The 17,220-nt window shown below is 36.9% G+C and overlaps 1 protein-coding gene across 2 annotated transcripts in view; it reads right to left on the bottom strand.

Moving 5' to 3' along the window:
• GTF2F2 (general transcription factor IIF subunit 2) overlaps positions 1-17,220 on the bottom strand; it is a 77,535-nt gene that overhangs the window by 23,429 nt on the left and 36,886 nt on the right. For both annotated transcript variants that reach the window (XM_077781392.1, XM_021528463.3), the window contains exon 6: positions 16,719-16,800. In XM_077781392.1, the coding sequence (XP_077637518.1) occupies positions 16,719-16,800 (82 nt within the window). The remainder of the gene's footprint in view (positions 1-16,718; positions 16,801-17,220) is intronic.

The raw sequence follows: 17,220 nt of genomic DNA, 5'->3' as shown, positions 1-17,220 counted from the left end.
AGCATCTGAAAAGTCATTGGTGTGACATTTAGTGGCACACTGATAAAACAGCAATGCAAAGATGAGCCTGAGGAAAAAGCTTGAGAAGCCAGGGTGAGATTTCACCATTATTATTCTATGTATCCTCAGTAGCAAGGATGGTTATTTCCTGGAGAGTATGATACCAACTGCAATTAATGAAACAGTATTTCATTATAAATTGTGGTCTTCTCTCTGAAAGCACAATAAAACAAACAAGAACTATTGGGGCACTAATTTTCCCCGGTATAAATGCACAGAGGAATGTAACAGGTTACATTCTAAGAAAAAAAAAAAAAAGAGTAGAAGTCTTCAGGGCCAAAAAATAAAAAAAATGAGATATGAAGGTATGACTGAGTTGTATGAATTCATTCAGTCCAGGAATAGGGAACAACAACTGTATGATGTTAATACCAGAAGTAGCAGCCATTAAATCACACGAAAATCCACTGCATCTGTGGAAAGCAGTTCTTCATACAACTTGTGTGAAGAAAATATGTAAAATGGTGGAATTTCTTGATGCTGTGCATATGGGTTACCAAAAAGTAACTTTATTGATGACTGTTGAACACCAGGAAAACCCAACAGTCCTTGAGATATGTGTATCACAGGACAAGCACAGTGTGCTGGATTTAGCAGGAAAACTGAGAAGACAAGCACTCTTTCCATCGAGCAGAGTGAGGCACTCCCTCTGCCCTGCCCTCCCGCCATATCCAAAGTGAGCAGCCACAGCCTGCTCTGTCACTAAGCACAGCTCCGTGCAGCTCTGAAGATCTGGATGTGCCAAGCACTCACTCCAGCTCAATACAAATGAGACTCCAGAAAGAAAAACAAGAAAAACACATCGGACACTGTTGTGATTTTTGATTTTTTTTTCTCACAGTCCTGAGAAATATTAATTACTGGGACAGCAATCATGTTTCATAAACAGCTGCTGCAGATAAAGAAAAAAATTTAATGTCACGCTAAATGTGTGTAGATTTAATTAGCTTCTGCTCAATGGCACCTCTTAAGAGAAGGATGGGATCCAATACACAAAACACAAAGGCATTATATTGCTGCAATCCTATAGGTAGAAGTAAGTCTAAGCTATAGAAGAAAATTGAAAATTGAAAGGACGATTTTCTGAGTAGAAAATTATTTCAAAACCAAGGCTTTTGATTTCAGAGTCTTGCAGGGGAAGAAGCATTCATATGACCTATATAGACAAAAAGAAAAATAAGATTAACCTGGTCTGTGCCTGGAACTGGGAAGTGAGCATGCCACAGAATTTCTGTCAGGACATGCAGAAGAGTACCATCAGTTCACACTCACCAAAGCAGGACTAGTCAGCTTCTTCACACCTCTATTTCCTCACTCTAAATCACAGCATAAAATCAACCACTCAAAGTGTAAAGCCTTTTAAGACCCTTGGGTACAGGCATATTACAGAGAGTATTAACAAACCCCAGTGGGCCATGCCATGACCATGTGAATAAACACAGAGGTACCACTTTGGAATAAAATACAAGCTAAACAGTTAAGCCAAAACCAGTCAAAAGAGGAAAAAAAGTGAAACATTTATTTCTGCTAGCCAGTGAAACTGCAGAGAAATTAAATTACTTCTTCAAGATGGGCATACATGACAAAGCTGGATATTCACATGCATGATAGAAAAGAACTATAAGAATAGAGTTAAAACAAAAACTTTGTGAGTTAGTGTATTATTTAGAATGAAGTAACAGTCATGACTTAATGAGGATAGCCTCAAGCAGGAAACCTATGCATCAATACAGACATTCAGATAGACCCACCTCCTAAAACTAGAGGAAATTAAGAATGAAAATGTAGACAGAAACATATGACAGATAACTGGAAGGGTTTTGGAAGAGTTTTTTTGTATGATCAAGAAGTCATAATTACTTAAAGAAAAAAGGATTTCTTCAAAAAGCAATAAAGGCAAAATGGGGAGGAAAAAATAACCAAAAAATATAAAGGAGAGGCCCATGAACAGCCTTCCTAAGATATTAATTTTCTGTACTTCACTTAGGAGAGGGACATCAGATAGAATTTTGAATACTTGGTGTTCTTAGATAAACATTATGTAGGTGTACATAATGAAACTACTATTGCACTCTAATCTCCAGAAGTCAAAACAGGGCATCCTCAAGGATAATTCAACAAGGAATAGAAACTGTGGACAGAGTCAAGTATCTCTTTCTTGTAATCTTGAGGGGTGTTTTATGAGTTTTTTGTTGAGTTTTCTTAATGTCTAGAGCTTCATCGTTCTTGAAGATTGGCTACTAGCTCCTTGGCTTGAGTTAGTTTGATGGAGCTGTTTCTAAAAGGCTCATATTTGCTGCAGCAAGAAGCTGTATCTGAACAAGAATCATTTTGTCATCTAGCTTTTAAATCCTTTAAAAACGATTTTTCTTCCCCTTCTTTATTAATATTGCAATGAACGTAAAGTACTGCATTTTGCCAAAACTTCAACAATCTTTAACTTCAGAAAAATTCTAAACAAAATCAAAGCAAAACATTATGTTTTAAAAGGTAAGGAATATGCCTATACTCTGAATGAAGTTACTGATTTATCTTAATAGAAGGCAAAAAGGCAGGGTGCACTGATTGCCTCGTCCCTGAGAGCTCAGAGCAGATGACTTTTTAGCCTCAATTCCTTTCACAGGGGCCTTTCAATTCACACATAAAACTGAAGTGAAAGCCAGGTTCAATTTATTTTATTCTGACATTAACTTAGTCCAGGGCACTTGCTTGTGTTCATATTGATTAATAAAGAGATGTAACTGTCAAGCCAGTATGAGAAGCCAGGTTATCTGAAGAGCACCTGGGGGACAGAACAACACTTAATCATTCTGAAGGGAGCACTGCAGAATGGGTGGCCTCCACATTGCATTTTATTTCAGGGAAAAATCCCTCACTATTATGGCAGCATCGTCTTTGCTTACATAGTAAAAGCAGAGTCATGGGAAAAGGATAAAAGAATTGAAAAAGCAAACCAAACATTAGCTGATCACAAAACACAGCTAACACATGGGTTCTGTAGCACCATTAATGGGATGATTTAATAACTATTGCACTGGATGGAAGTCTTCCTTGATTTGAGAGGATTTAGAGACCAGGCACTAAAAGCTCCTACTAACTACCTGGTTAGTGCAGCATGACATGAATTCACAACATTGTTTGAATTCTGCCTTTTGAATTTTGATAAATAAATGCCTTGTGCATCAGTCATTCTTATACAGAAATACATCAAAAGACCTTGGTAAACAAAAAAGCTGACTTGATGGGTTCCATTGCTTCCAAAAAGGACACTGGTCTTTCTGAACTTAGTAAGAGCTTGTGCACTTGCTTTTCAGATCTCCATACCAAGTATTCTATTTTTCACTCACCAGATTTCCTAAATCCTAGACTTGAATAGTGTTTATTCTTTTATTAAAATCATGGCATATGTGACATGTGGGCAAATATGCTTATAATTCTTCTTCATCTTCTCTGGATGATACATAGGACACTTGTGCTTCACTCATCAGCTTCCAAAATGGATCTGCCCATATTCTTCAAATTACTTCATGCATAATTAGGCAATTCCTGATTTTCATTACTCATGTTCATTGCTGCAGCATTTACACAGCACCAGTCACACAGCTGCCCGTGTACAGACTGGAACACACCACTAATTACATACGTTTCATTTGGTTCTATTCCTCTACAAGTGAGGTTATGGTTTCCAAGGGCCATGTTCCAGGCTCATACCCAGATGTTCGGGGACCAGGAAGTCCCGGAGGTGCATAAACTCATTTGAATTTACTGACCCTTTCAGAGAAATAAAGCCACAAATAAAGTATGTCTGCCATTTTATTTCCTAATTTGCATATCTACAGCTAAAATATGACAGCTTGGATTCACTAAAGCTGGTGATGCTTTACCTGTTATTCCTTACATATCATTTTGAAGTATTGTTTTAAAATTATATTAAAAGAAAATACAGTTTGAAATCTTCATTGGAAAACAGTAACAATAGAATAGCTTATAATTTGTTTGCTCTTTTCTCATCATTTCAGATGAATGAATGTGTCTGTTTAGACCAAGCAGCTGCTTTTCAAGCAGCTTTCACAAGTCTTATTTTCCTTCATATAGCTGAAGTCACATTATATACACAGAAGACAAAAATACAATACTATTTATTGTCCTCTGTTTAGCCAGTTTGAAGATTTCCACAAATGCTATACTTAGGTAATTGAAGCAAGTAAAATATTTATTTCATCTTTACTTTGCACACATATAAACATGAAGTAGAGTGTAACAGAAAACAACTCCTTAGATTTTTAAGAGCCTATGAGGCAATTAAACAAATAACTGCCATATTCCAACCTATGTTCTGCCAAATTTCGTAACGTAAGTACAGACTATGCAGCAGCTAACATACTTCACTGAATACACAAAACAAGAGCTCACTTTCCATAAGCATTGGTTCTTAGGCCTGTCAGGAACAAAAACCTATATGCTCACTGTGGCTAACATCTATCATTTACTCACCTAGCATTTCACTTACATACAGCTTAATGAAATAAAAAAAATCCAAATGCTATATAATAAACCACCTCCACAGAGTACAAACCAATATCCAAGTGTTATTCAATGTTAGTTTTTTATTTTTTAAAGCAGCAAAAGGATGGATTGATAATTCTTTCTGTACCAGACCATGCAAATCTAAGAGTACAGGATAGAGAAGAGGGTAAAAATACTGTGTATAACTACAATGAAATGTCTTAAATCTGGCAGATCTATTTGCTAGCTTTGTCCTTGCTCAGATCCTACAAATTGTGGGAAGCGCTTTTTATCCCCAGAGTAGATACTACATCAGGTATTTGTCTTCTAATATGAAAATAAGCTAAAAAGAGTTAAAAGAAGAAATAGCAATAAAAACAGCTTTAATAATCTACTCCAGTTGGCTGATTTAGGCATCAATTTATAAAACCTACACCATTACTCCTACTCTAATATGTGGCAGTATAACTACGCTGTAGGTGTTTCTCTCCAAGTTGCCTTGAGTACCTCTCATGGTCAATATTGCAGTAATAAAGAGCATTTCATGTTAGTTTAAATTTGTGGCATAAAGACCAGGAAATAAGGTTTAGGTGCACAGTTAGAAATTTAAAACAGATGCTTTAATTTATTAAGAAATATTCATATGATTCAGTTTCACAGCATGCATGAATATAAGTCCTCAAGAGATTTAATTAGGTGTATTTTATCATAAATTGCATTCTCATAGACATGTGCTGTTCCTGCTTCCTGCTGATAATAACAAAGACCAACTGATACTTAAGAGCACATCTGAAATGTGGTTTTCTGACAACATTAGGTACAGTAAGAAATTAAAAATCAGTGCTCAATATAAGTATCAGTGGTTTTCCCAGTTGCTTAACCATACTGACTTAGAAGGGAGCTTATTTTATGCAGTACAAATTAAGCTAATGAAGTTGTATATTTTGTCGATCTATAAAATATATCCTTTGCTTCCAAATACCATAAACATGGCATATAAAAAAAATTCTGTTTGCTGTACCCATAGATGTGCTTCATGTGAGCCTACAAAAACATTCTCTTGTTTTGAAAATCACAGTTTTGATCAGTTAACCTCTTATTAACTGAGTCTTTTCTGTAATATAGTGATTTCTTAGTGCTCTAAGCATTTTGATCACAGTTTCATACTTTCAGGATGCAGTACTTATTCCCTAAATTTCACTTCAGAGGAAGACTACTTCATTTTCATGGACTTCATTGAAAAATTCTTTGTCAACATGAGCCACCAACTGCAAAATAGTTAAAATTATCATGATTTTTCTAGGCAGTTCCCAAAGTCAAAACAGAAGCCAATGCCTGAGTTGAAATTAGAATTCAAAACAAAGAAATTATATGAAATGTAATTTGAAAATCATATACGGGTGGTTTGGGTTTTTTTAATTTTAGTTTGAAATGCATTATATAAATACAGATCTAAAGGGTAGTTCTCTCCCAGATATTATCATTTAACATCTTCAGGTATGCATCCACATATTGGTGTTGATTTCCACGTGGTCTGCTATTTTTATCACATATTTTTCTACTCCCGCCTACACTCACATACAGTATAATTTCTCTTTCAAGATGACTTCACAATTCAGAATATATCCCAGAATGCAGGGATTTTCTTCTCTTTTTTTACAAAAAAAAAATCTGTCCATGGATATTTTAGTGTTCCTGTTTCTCCAGTCTCTTTTCCAATTAGAAAAAAAATGGAGTGAACTAAAATACAGATAATATTGAACCTTGTAACAGGTTTTGAGCACAGGGCTTTCTTTAATCTCAGAAACAGCTCTTGTTAACACTGCTGGAGAGCTAGGATCTTTTCAGATATGACATAAGAACTTTTAAAAATAAGCTTAGCAGACAGAATGCATGTCTCACTACTTCTAGGCCAAACAAAACAACTACTTAAAAAATCTAAGCCATTTTGAAAAAGACTTTTTTCACCTCCTTCTAAATCTAAGTTCTGGTCTGTGCACACAGTGGTTTGTAAACTGTTCAAAGATGGCTCAACTAGAAATAGCTTTAGCTAGCTTATGTTACAACACCCACACAGAGATAATGGATCCCAAAGAAAAGAAAATTAAATCATTTTGATAGAGCAGGTAACATATATCAATCCCTACCAACATGATACGTTTGGATATCAATAGGATATTAATTCAGGCATGCAGAGACACTTTTAGTGCAGAACATTATCAGCCTTGAGGTATGTCAGAAACTTGGGGGAAGATGAGAGCATTTTTAAAATAATTTCTATTTAGTGGCTTTGCTATATTAATTGCACTCTGCTGGAAACTTTAATTTCAAGTAGCATCCTAAGTTTCACTACTTTATGGTATACCTTGCTTTCAAACTTGAAACAGGAGAAGCTGGCAACTCTCAGGTGATGTACTACCCTTTTTACCTTTGGGTTGGAACATTTCAGTCTTCTTGTGAGGCACTGGGAAAGTGCAGAGTAGAGTCACCTAGAACACGGCACTCCAAGGCAAAAACAGATCTCTACAACTTGTGTGTGAGAGGCTTTCTGGGCTGTGAGCCCAAACTGCCAGCTCATGTCCAATTCTTTATCTACCAATATTCTCGAGTCCTTCTCTACCGACTGCTCTCAGCCACCTGGTTTGCACTGATTGGGGATTGCCCTGCTGCAGGTGCAGAATATGCCCATTATCATATATTTATGTGTCCTACAGAAGAAACTCTTACAAAATTATAAACTAAAGTAACATTGACCCTAAACCTTAATGATCACTGGTAGTTGTCACAAAGCTTCCTCAAGTCTAGCTTTCTGCCAAAGCCAGCAGGGGACGAACTAAGCAGTAGAGTCCATGAGCACTCTTCATGATTTCTGTTGGGGTTATCACAGCATTCAAGGTACAAGGTTAGTTCAGAATATACTTCTCATTTCAATCTCAGGAATGGATAAAGCACATCAGCCCTGTAACAGTTTCACTGTACTATTCAACAAACATACAGCCAGATTTGAGTTGTAATACTCTTTCTACTAACTCAGAGGCACTTGTGTTGAGTCCTAATGGTGGTACTGGCTTAGAGCACAGTGCAAAATTTTCAGTGAAGTATCAGATACCAAAATGATAATGATTAAATCCCAGGCAAATCTACTGACTACAAACAAAGAAGGCAACAATCTAGCAAAAACATCATAACAGACTTTAGGAAAGGTGCAATTACTGTATACAAGGTTCAGTTAAAAAATGTTATTTCATTAAAATGCACAAAGCAGCTTGAAAATTTCAAACTCAATGTAGACTTGAAAGGAAGGAACACTTTCAGGACTTACACATCACTAGAACTGACATTTGAATCATATTCTGTTGATAAAATACCATTTCAAAAGAAACCATCTCATTCTCTCACAATCATGTCAGTCTTGCAATGGTAACTGAATTAAAATAGCAGCATATGTTTTTCTTAAGGCCATAAGCAGACATATCTGTATTTAAATGAAGGCATGGCAAGAACAATGAATTTGCAAGCCATTATTTTTATATGAAATTGTCAAATTGGTGTATGCACATGAATGTACATAAGAAATATTCCAGGTAGTGGCCCTTTGTATTAATTTCTGCTTCTTTCAAGCTATGGGAAGTAACAGTTTGTAGAAGAGCTTTTGTGAAAAATATTACTGATGATTTGCATTTGAAGTGTAAATAAGCCTCATGATTTTAAAGTTCCTTCACTGAATTTGCAGCTTAAGTATAATTTGTTGGCCTTTGACACTGGCTATCCCATTTTTTCTATCCAGATGATTCAAGAGGAAAAAATGAGTTTAAGTAGACTAGATGAGTGAATTTCAAAGAATTTTACATAATCTCTCTCGCTTAAAGCAAAAAAAAAAAAGTTATTTACTACCCTTTTCGATTTTATGGCATTAAATTTGATTTCAACTGCAAAGCATTTTTTTAAAACATCCCAGACGGAAGCATTAGCAGGTGGCTGCACAATATCTTCTCTTTTGGAAAACATTTCAGGATTGTGCCTAAGTACTAACCAATTGTTGCAGTGCTTCAGTATCTTGTATTAATATCTGAGGCATCTGGAGAATGAAGGAGTCTTCCATAAAATGCATTGCTGTGATTAATTTTTAAAGTTGTCATCTTTTCAAACCACAGAGCCTTTGAGGAGCACAGGAGGTACCTCCAGGGCTTTCCCCCATGGTACCTGGTCCTATGGCACTTTAGGACTTAAAGTCCCACTGGAATTTTGCCATGTCTTCAGGAATTAAATCATCCACTTTCACAGGGAAACAGGGAAACCCAGTTTGAAGCACTGGAATCCTACAGGCAGATATTCCTTTAAAAAAGAGCCAGAAACAGAAGATGGACAGCTTGTCACCTATGAAATTTCTTTGAGCTTGGTGACATCCCAAGTAACAGGTGCTACTTGGAGGGACACATGTGCACCCCACCACCTTTCAGACCATCATCTCAGTGCCTTTCTGTAGCTTCATAAATTTCAGAAATGTTCTGATAAGCCAGGAAATAAATACACCAACAACAGAACTTTCCACCTGATGATTCTAATCTTTGATTCTGCACCAGGTAGCTTTTAGGACTCAACGATACCATAGAATTTTTGGAGCTCTTTTGCAGCAGGAAACTGTTGGATGATACCAGTCTACTGATCTGCTACAAACTCCAAATATCATCAGTAGTATGTGAATAAAGCAGCTTAAAAATAGAAGATGTGGTATGGTGCTGACATTCTACATATTGTGAAAAATTGAGCCTGTCAGGTTGGTAGTTGCCAAAGCAATTTTGCAGAACCCAGAACACTGGCAGTACTCAACATGACTACAGCATTTGGAATGGTGGCCAGTAAGAGATCCATGAGCTTCAGTGAGCTCTGCAACAAAGAAAATGCTGATACTGAGAAAGAAATGAGCTTTTTTATTTACATCAGTAACATCAGGTCAGCCATGATAGCTAAAACTGAACTCTCAGATTTTAACCCACTACAGTGTGACTTTCATATTACAGATGGAAAAGAGGATGAAAAGGAATGTGTCACCCTGGGAAGAGGAAGGATGTTCCTATGTACTAAACAAATCCCTCACTAAAATCTGGAAAGCACCTTAGCAGCAGAGACATCTTTGTAATTATTGCTGCCCTGGTAAACCGTAAGGTTAAAAGACCTCCAGCACTGTACAATACCAAGGACTCTGGTTTCAAGAGAAAGATCAGTGCCCCTGAAATTAAGGTTTACTAGAATTATAAATATCCAGAATTTCTGGTGCTGAGCACTGGTAGTGAGTGAAGGTTTTTTCCGGCCTGAAGAAGCTGGCTTTGACTGAAGCCTGAACATACTCCAGGGTGACTATTTTTAGCCTCACAGCTTTCAACAGATAGAAGGAAAATGGATGCTATTTTGCTAACTACCATAAAGGCAAACTAGATAAGTTCTTAAATGCAAAGCCTCTGTTTCATGAGCATTTTGTCAAAAAAGCCCCAGGACAATGAGAACTATCCAATCACAACTACTGTTTTCCATCCCCAAGGTATAAGGAAAAATTAATGAAGTATTTGCCATAAACTCTTAAATATTCATCCCAAAGTATCTCTCTTCTTTCTGAAAACGACCTTCATGCTAGGCTTCTCTCAACAACATACCTTCCTAAAATGGCACAGAACACATTCACTATGCTCTCTATTCAGAAGCTATTTCAGTTCCAGAGAAATGCAGAGGAATCTGGACACAATCTTGGGCAACCAGCTCTAGGTGGCTCTGATTGAGCAGGGGTGTTTTGACGAGATGACTTCCAGAGGTCCCTTCTCACCTCAACCATTCTGTGATTCTGTGACTCTCACCTGGAAATGATGATACTTAAAAAATAGAAAAAAGGCAATTTTCATGTTATGCTGTAATGACGCCATTTTAGGGTAAAACAAAAGAAGAATTGTAAGTCGTCCAGCAAAGCCTACTTTTTTTTGTCCTGTCTCCAGGCTTTTACAAAAAAGAAGGAAACTGAGATCCAGTTACCAGATCAATGTCTCTCCCAAAATTTAAGAAAGTATCAGTTTCCATAACCAATAGAATTAATATGCTAGAAAGTGTATTAAAAAAAAAAAAAATGTTTTATGCCTCTTCCCCCCTGCCCAATCCCCCTCATATTACCCTGAATACACTTGGCTACTAGAAGCTGAAGAATACAAAGGAGTAAAAAGAACATATTAACCTTCTGCATCCAGCTGCAGATTTAAGAGAAAAACACAATAAAATACCTGCTGCATTACCATCAGTAGGCTATGCCTTATTATTAGTATCATTATAATGGCTGGAAGCAATGACCAAAATTGCAACCTTTTTCATATCACTGAACAAAAAAGCATGGTACTATAAAAAGGCCTATTAAAATCCAGTCTCAGAACACTACTTGTAAGAACAACAAAAAACAACAGACAAAATGAAAAGGACAAGGGACAGTGAAGAGAGTCTAAGATCACAAAAAAAATATATAGGAAACAAACAAAAGCAACACTCCTGACCAAATGAGGAATAACCACTTCTCTGGGCTGCTGAGCTCGTCTCACTTAAGCCTTGTTTTTCTTACTTGCTTCTCTCAACTACTCTGGTAAAAAATGTGAAAAATGGATCAAAAATGGACATTCATACTGAAGAGTGTCTGTTACTTTGCAGTCCAATTGTTCACAATTAGAGTGTTATTTACTTGATTCTTAAAAACTGGTGGGTGTCCAAGAACACAAGAATCACATTAAATACATAACTTAACAGTACAGCTTAAACTACATGAACATGATTCACATTACTTTTTTAGAAAGCGCACATAACTCTTCAGGAAAAACTATGATTGGAAATACTATAGCATATGAAAAAAAAAAAATTTTGTACTTGATGAGTAACTTAAAACATCCTAGGAATGTGTTTTTTTACTATGCTGAATCTTACCTCAAGTCAGAGGAACTGATCTTTGATACTTGAAAAATCAAGGTCACTGACTGACAGGCATATGCAATCTCAGCCCTGCATAAAACTGGCTTTCCACCTCAAACAAACTGAGCATCATTTGTGCAGCACATCAGCCTTTGTGGAAGTATACATACTTATGTATTTTGGAAAGGAATTCATAGCCAACTAAGCATATCTACAAGAATATATAGGAAGCAGTAAGGTGGTCAAATGACTCATTTTCTTCTGCTAGCGGGAAGTATTTGTGGGGGTGAAAAAAAAAAGGAAGAAACCCAAATCAACCCAAAAAAAAAACCAAACCAAAAAAAAACCAACAAACCCCTGGCATAATGCTCATTTTCAGCAATATACTGAACTGTCAGTCAGTCAATACTCTCTCAGTACTTTAGAAAAGGTGAGCAACTCATCTGCACTAATTTAATTTCACTTGCTTGACCTAGAACACGAAGCTTCAGGACTTCTAGAGGCATCCATAATATGGTTGTAAAGAAATGTGACTTTTCAAATGTGGAAGTTCATTATTCTAGAATGTTTTACAACCCATTATTCCTAAAAGTCTATTATGCAGGTTTCTTCCAGCAGCTTTTATAAGGACTCTCATTATATTCTCTATATAAAACTCTTACAAGACAAAGCAAGAAGATACACAAAATTCTTGCCAGCCTTGTTACAAGCTGTCATACATCAATCACTGTTTTCACTAATGACACTTCAAGACATATTTTTAAATTACTTAAGAGAGCTATAGGAATTACCACCCTTGTTGCAGTGTTAAATGTTGGCTCTTCAGGGCTTTTGGTAATCCTAGAACTCCTTCTTTTTCTTCACTTAGTGTACAGTTTGTGGACTTCAGTAATTCAGATTAGGTATAGTCAAACCAGAGTATTCCAAAGCCATTGCGAAAGGTGACCAGCATTTCAGCATCACATTTAAGAATGAAATAAGGGCAGTGAATTCATCCTTTTTTGCCTGCCATTCTCCACTGTTACAGAAGTGCTAACAAACACATCACACAATTCATCAACTGCTTGAGCTGCACTTCACATGTGCCTTCAAAACCTCCTCTGAGAACTGCGAGCCTGCTGCCCAGCCACCCCAGTGCAGAGGACTTGAGCAGTCCTAGAGACCTTTCTGTAGCTACTCAATTTGTCCATGTCAGTCTAAATTGGAGCTTTGCAGAAGTCACTCTCAGAGATTTTTTTCTTCTTAACTTTTCCTTAAAATGAAATGTATAAAATACTGATGTGGTCCAAATACTTGTGAAAATATTCTCTTCTATGAGGAAATGGAGAAGCAGAAATGGGAAAGGCGGACTGAGAAAGATTTGGGGAAGAAGAGAGTTTGCTATGATCAGAGGGATGAAGAGAATGGATGTGAGAACCAGTGCAAGGATGGAAGCAGGTAACGTGGCAGAAAGAATCTGAGATGGATACAACTGGCATGATGATATTAAAAATACAGAAAGAAGGCAAGTTTCATGCAATGCTGTAATGACACCATTTTAAGGTAAAAGAAGAATTGTAAGTCAGCCAGCAAAACCTACTTTTTTTATCCTGTTTCCAGCATTTACAAAAAGAAGGAAACTGAGCTCCAGTGATCAGATCAATGGTCTCTTCCAAAATTTAAGAAAGTATCAGTTGCCATAACCAATAGAATTCATATGCTAGAAATTGTATTAAAAATAAAAAGAAAGGAATGTTTTATGCCTCTTTCCCCCCCACCCCCCCACCCCCCCCAGCACAATCCCAGCCCTCCATTTCCCCTCTTTTGTGAATAGCAAAGATTCCTTAGGAGTATCAAAATAGTATTCTCATCTCATCTCAAGTCATCTGGAGCCTGAAGCGATCCTAAATGTCTGGGGAACTCCTCTCTTCCTGTGCCCCATGCTTCTCAGTGCAGACAAACTGCTTGGAAGATTTCTCTCTTCGGAGAGGTCATTAATTCAAGGTGGTTAAACATTGGCATCAGGAAATAAAAATCTCTTAAGCCTCAGTAAAACAAAATGAAGGCACAGACAATGCATCTTCATGGTGGAAAGTTGACTACAGTCAGGAAATAGTCTGGTTCATGTGGGACTGGCTAGGGAGGATGTGGAGCCTGCCTTAGGCAGCCTGACAGGATCACATGGATGGTGGGAGCACAAGCCTGGTGCAAATACAGACTGTGCTGCACAGTGAGCCATGTGTGTGATTCCCACCTGTGACACATGCATTGCTACCACAGTTCACATGTGCCCCCACTGTCTGACAGGCTCCATGGGGCAAGAAGGGAACTATCATAGTGTAGGCACAGTATTTTCTGTGACACTGCACAGCAAAGATGACTGCAGTTAGGAATGGTCTGCCTACTTTTTCCCCCACACAGTCCAAATATTTTTAAATGGGATCATGAGATCCACTCCCACAAGACAGAAACCATGACAGGTGCTTGGAAACCACGTATATTATTTTCCAGCTAGCCTCAATAACGCAAAATGTAAAACCAATCATTAAGGTGCTATGAAGAAATACACTGCTAATAAAAATTTTGCAGAAAGTTCAATAGCACAAACCTTTACTAGTGCAGGATGGTGGGAGTTTCATGGTATTTGTCCCTCTTCTAGAATGTGAAGTTCAGGAAAACTGAAGAAGTTTAAATAAATCAGCCAACAACAAAACTTGAAAAATGGAGTACCAAGTGAAGGTCACACAACCTCTGTTTTAGTTTAGTCAGGGCGTAGTTATCCCTAGACACACATTTGTACCTTGTATTCAAGATGTTTAGAACATCAGCCATCTCCATCCTTTCTGTTATCAAATCAAAACCAGGGGGGAAAAACCCTCCTGACTACTACATTTGTTAACATTTTCACTCATAAGTGTCACCAGTTTCTGTAGTTTCATCATCCATCCTTAAACCCACACGTCATCCTTATCTCCCACTTAACTCCCAGCAAGCCCATCACAAGACCATGGCTTCATCCTCATGCTGAAACTCTACAGAGCAGCAAGGAGACCAATGCCACACCAGGCATCCCTCAGCTGATCTCCTCAACTAGGATGCAGACGGCAAAACAGACAGGATCTGTATCTGCATTTAATACCAGGAAGTATATAATCCATTTTGGTTACTGCCAGCTCTCAGAAAAAAGTGATTACAGATTTTGAGAGTGTGCAGCTCCATTTTCTAGATCTTAAATGTTTGAAGCTATTGCATCTATCTTTTAATTTTACTTCCTCCCCAACTCAACTTAGTATTATAGCACTCAAAGCCTACACAATAGACTTGCTGTTTTATCAATATTATAAATTCCATCTTTGAAGAGTCTCTCTCATATAAAGCACAACAGTAAGTAGAAAAATGAACAAAATGGTTTAATATAACACAGCTCTATAATGTATGTGTTTTATCTTTAATGCTGTCACCTTTTTTTATGTACAGACTGTAGCATGTTGAGGGTGGGAGAGCATAAAGGGAGTGAAAAATTAGATCCTACTAATCAAATACCAGATACAGTATTTGGATATAAACCAATTCCTTCTGAGGCTGTGACTGCTAGATGTGCTAAATCTCATGCTGATTCTCAACAGATCAGACTAATTTTTTTTTAACTTCTTGGTAAGAAGGCAAAAAATCTCTTAACAGCATGTGAATTTAGAAAGTAGGAATACACAGCCTGCAATTTTTCTAGAGGAAGGAAAAAACAACAGTACCATTGTTTTCACCTGCCAATGTTTTCAGAGACAAAATCTGCTTTTGTGTTTGTACTTCTGTTGTTCCTATAGGAGTAGAAAATGACAAAATTGAAGACCAGGAGGAGCTGCATCCAGGCATGCATGACAGAAAGTTAAAGACTGAAAAATTCAAAGTTTGGGTAGTACTTAATTCAAGCTATCAGTTCTGTTTTGGTCTCCTTCTGTGGCTTTACATGAAGAAACTTATCTGATCAACTACGTACAAAATGCAAAAAAGCACTTGGATCAGGAAACCAGTGATTAGAACAAGTATGAAGCAAATACATCTTACATTCTATATTCATGTACATTTAAAATTGCCAGATTGAAATGAGTCCTTTTCTATAACATTACATTTGCCTCAACTCCATTTCCTACTGATGACAAAAACCATGACAGCAACCATAGAATTCCATCTGAAATTAAGTATTTCATTGTACAGGAACAAGCCTATGGTACTAATTTCCAACAGCTAGAACATAAAATGTCAAAAAATGTCAAAACGGAATTAACTCCATAAGGAAATACTGGAGCAATTTAGATGACAGAGAAGGTTAATAAAATACAAGATACTGAAAATGTAAATGATACACAGAAATCAGATCAGGCATCGGAGAAAAACTTTGCATTTTATGTTTCTTTTGACAATTTTAAAACCAGTCACAGACAATTCTCTTCCTCAAATTTCCTGCTTTGAATTTCTCCATTTACAACAAACTCATAGTATAAAAAGGTGATCTAATGAAAACCACATACTTAAAATATATAAAGATGGACTCAATATAAGGAACAATTCAATCCCAAATCTGATTATTAGAGAATATCAAGTTAATTACCCATAAGATATATGAATCACATGACAAATTCTAGAGGTATCTGCTTAAATTTTCAGAAGTCATTAAATGATCCTGTTAAATGTGTGTGCTGTGGTTTCCATGCCACTTCTGGTATTTTCAGTCACTAACTTTTCTAAGAACCATGCCAGTTTAGATCCAGCACTTCTCCAGAAACTCCTTCCTATTTTGGACATTTTAAATACCTTTACAGAAATCCTTTTTGTCTAGCATGGCACAGTGTAAAGCGGAATTAAACTTGGGTGATCCACAGAAAACCACACTCAAGAAGTGCACCTCAAGCAGACCAATGTAATCCCTTAAATCCTAGGAAATTCAGCTTGAATCACATATGTTCCAATATGGAAAGGTACATGTGCTCTAGTAAGAGATTTGCATATGAATGGATGCAGAAGTCTGTATTATCCCACCAGACAAAACCAGAGGGAGATACAATGCCCACAGCAGCCTTCACTCCCTCTCTGCAGTAAATCCACCCCAAAAGCAAGATCATTTCTGGTTCTGTGTAGATCTGGTGTAAGACCATGATAATACCGAAATCACCCTTCCTTAGTAAGGCAGTAATAAAAGCACCAAAGTCAGATATCACATATCATTTGTCATGAAGGACTCCTACCTTTTCAGCTTCATATAATTTTCACTAGCTGCAGGTCTGCATTCAGCACGTTGCACCACTATTCCTTCCAAGGCAAGTTTATCTAGAATGAAAAGAAAATTAAGTAAAACTGGACATTAAAATAAGATCCACCAAGATGGTCAGCATTTGCATTGTTTTTCACTAATTAAGAACTTACTAAATATAACCTAATTCTAAGGTCTCAAATCAAGTTCTAAAATCCCTGCTATTTAGACACCAAAAAATAACCAGGAAAAATGTTTGCATAGCTGGTATACCCTAGACTTCCTTGTTTTGCCTACAGATGTTTTACATATAAGAATGGATCACAGAGATCAAATTTTAAATAAGAGATTGCAACTCCTCTCTCTAGACGTTGCACTCAGATTATTATCTAGGAACTTTTCTGTAAATGGGCAATTAATACAGTGACTATTAAAACAATAATCAACAAAGATAATCCAATAATCAAAAATTAGTGGAAAATAAAGCAAAAAGCTAA

This window comes from Lonchura striata, chromosome 2, assembly GCF_046129695.1.
Source record: "Lonchura striata isolate bLonStr1 chromosome 2, bLonStr1.mat, whole genome shotgun sequence".
NCBI lineage: Eukaryota > Metazoa > Chordata > Aves > Passeriformes > Estrildidae > Lonchura > Lonchura striata.
Note: the sequence above shows the minus strand (reverse complement) of the source record. Positions and strands in the feature narration are given on the sequence as shown.